This window comes from Acomys minous, assembly GCF_964271855.1.
Source record: "Acomys minous genome assembly, chromosome: 10".
In the NCBI taxonomy this organism is placed as follows: Eukaryota; Metazoa; Chordata; class Mammalia; order Rodentia; family Muridae; genus Acomys; species Acomys minous.
Window position 1 is genome coordinate 119,567,434 of NC_140491.1, and position 2,374 is coordinate 119,569,807.

At 40.1% G+C, this 2,374-nt stretch overlaps 1 protein-coding gene across 1 annotated transcript; it reads left to right on the forward strand.

Moving 5' to 3' along the window:
• Window positions 1-913: 913 nt before the first annotated feature.
• LOC311607343 (olfactory receptor 5AP2) lies at window positions 914-1,867 on the forward strand (the record flags this gene model as incomplete). Its single annotated transcript, XM_084798995.1, has 1 exon — window positions 914-1,867. The coding sequence occupies one exon, from the start codon at window positions 914-916 to the stop codon at window positions 1,865-1,867; it is 954 nt and encodes a 317-aa protein (XP_084655121.1).
• Between the last annotated feature and the right edge of the window lie 507 nt (window positions 1,868-2,374).

Below are 2,374 nucleotides of genomic sequence, written 5' to 3' on the forward strand. Positions count from 1 at the left end.
TCCTACAGCATTTTAAAAATATTTATTCATTCATTTATTTTATGTATTAGTGCTCTGTCTTCTGTCTTCATGAATAGCAGAGGAGGCAATCAGATCCCAATACAGATGGTTGTGAGCCACCATGTGATTTCTGAGAATTGACCTCAGGACCTCTGGAAGAGCAGTCAAATGCTCTTAACGGATGAGCCGTTATCTCCAGTCCCCCCCCTTCAGCATTTTTAACCTATACAGATGTGAAGTCAAGTTTTAAGGAAGTTAAAATAGTGGCCTGAAGCCACATAAAACTTAGGGGAGGAGTGCAGAGAAGTGGTGAACTTTGGAGTGGGTTGGGGGAGCTAAAGCAACACAGGAAACAGTAAACCAGAGTTGTAGACAGACAAAGCAACAGAGAGAGAAGTTTTGGTCAAAGACATAAAGGAAGAGATGGCTGAATCCTCAGCTCTGTGTCATAGTTCATAGACTTTGGTACCTTGTAAAAATGTTAAAAGTAGGTACAATATATACTGTATATATACTGAGATAAATAAGTGAGTAATTTAAGTAACATGTGCCGTATTTCTTCAGTTGTATCTACTGGACATAGCATTTATAATTTTCTTATCATTAACAATAGAGACAGGTGTATCACAACAAATAGTAAAAGACAAGTTCAGTTAAAGTCAACAAATAATAAATCTAAATAAGAGCCTTAGGAACCAGCACTCAGGATTCAGACATAAGGGTTTTAAGTTGATATCAGTTCCAGGGTATACTTTTAACTATTTTAAATATTTCAGTATTCTGTAAGAAGTACCAAAAATCTGTAAGTGTGTACTTGTGCTATCATTGTTAAATTTGTTAATATTTGTATCATGTATACTCTACATTCATCTACATTAATTCAATGGTCTAATAAATGTTATATTGCAGCAAGATGGTCAGAAATGCAAAAGGAGTTCAAGGTAAAAATGACACAGAAGTGACAGAATTCATCCTCTTGGGCCTCTCAGACAATCCAGACTTTCAAGGTGTCCTCTTTGCACTGTTTCTAATCATCTACATCCTGACCCTGGTGGGTAATGTGGGCATGATGGCTCTGATTAAGATTGACCGCTGTCTTCACACACCTATGTACTTCTTTCTCAGCAGCCTTTCCTTTGTTGATGCCTCTTATTCTTCTACAGTCACCCCTAAGATGCTGGTGAACCTCATGGCTGAGGATAAGGGCATTTCTTTCAATGGGTGTGCTGCCCAGTTCTTCTTCTTTGGCTCCTTCTTGGGAACTGAATGCTTCCTGCTAGCCATGATGGCATATGACCGCTATGCAGCCATCTGGAGTCCCCTGCGGTACCCAATTCTCATGTCTGGGAGAATTTGCTTCATGTTGGTGACTACCTCATTCCTAGCAGGCTTTGGCAATGCAGCCATCCACACAGGGATGACTTTCAGATTGTCCTTCTGTGGCTCCAATAAGATCAACCATTTCTACTGCGACACACCACCCCTGCTCAAACTCTCCTGTTCTGACACTCGCACTAATGGCATTGTGATCATGGCTTTCTCCAGTTTCAATGTCATCAGCTGTGTTCTGATTGTTCTCATTTCCTACCTGTGCATCCTCATCGCCATATTGAAGATGCCTTCTGCAGAAGGGAGACACAAAGCCTTTTCCACCTGTGCCTCTCACCTCATGGCTGTCACCATCTTCTTTGGAACAATTCTCTTTATGTACTTGCGACCTACTTCTAGCTACTCGATGGAACAGGACAAGGTTGTCTCTGTGTTTTACACAGTAGTGATTCCCATGCTTAATCCTCTCATCTACAGCTTAAAAAATAAAGACGTGAAAGAAGCAGTGAAGAAAATCTTCCAGAAACATGTTTCATAAGGCCATGCTCTCCATCCTTGTGTCATGCAGGATATCATATTTCTTCTCTTCCAACAATAATGACCAGTGATTTTAAAAACTGTATCTTTAAAACTTATCTTTAAGGGCCTGATTGCTCATTATGCATGTTATTTATATTTAAAAAAGCCTGCTTTATAAACCTGTCTTGAATTTCATGTCTGTTGATGTCATTAACTCAATAGGTAAAGATAATTCTGGCGTGGAATGTAGACCAAAAGGTCTACCCCTCATGGGACCCTTAGCTGTGACTAGAGACCCTCTCCTTATGTTAAATGTATGATACCTACGATACAATTATCTCTTCTTCTCAAAGAAGAGGACTACTGGGGTGAAGGAGGCCTAAATTCATGGTGGATGGAAGGAGACAGGTGATTTGAAACAGAGCCACTGGAATGGGAAGCTTAAGCAAGAATGAGGAAGAAGAGGGAGGAGAGTTACCTAGAGCAAAAGGTGTAAGAAGACATGATAAGTATGCACATATATGAA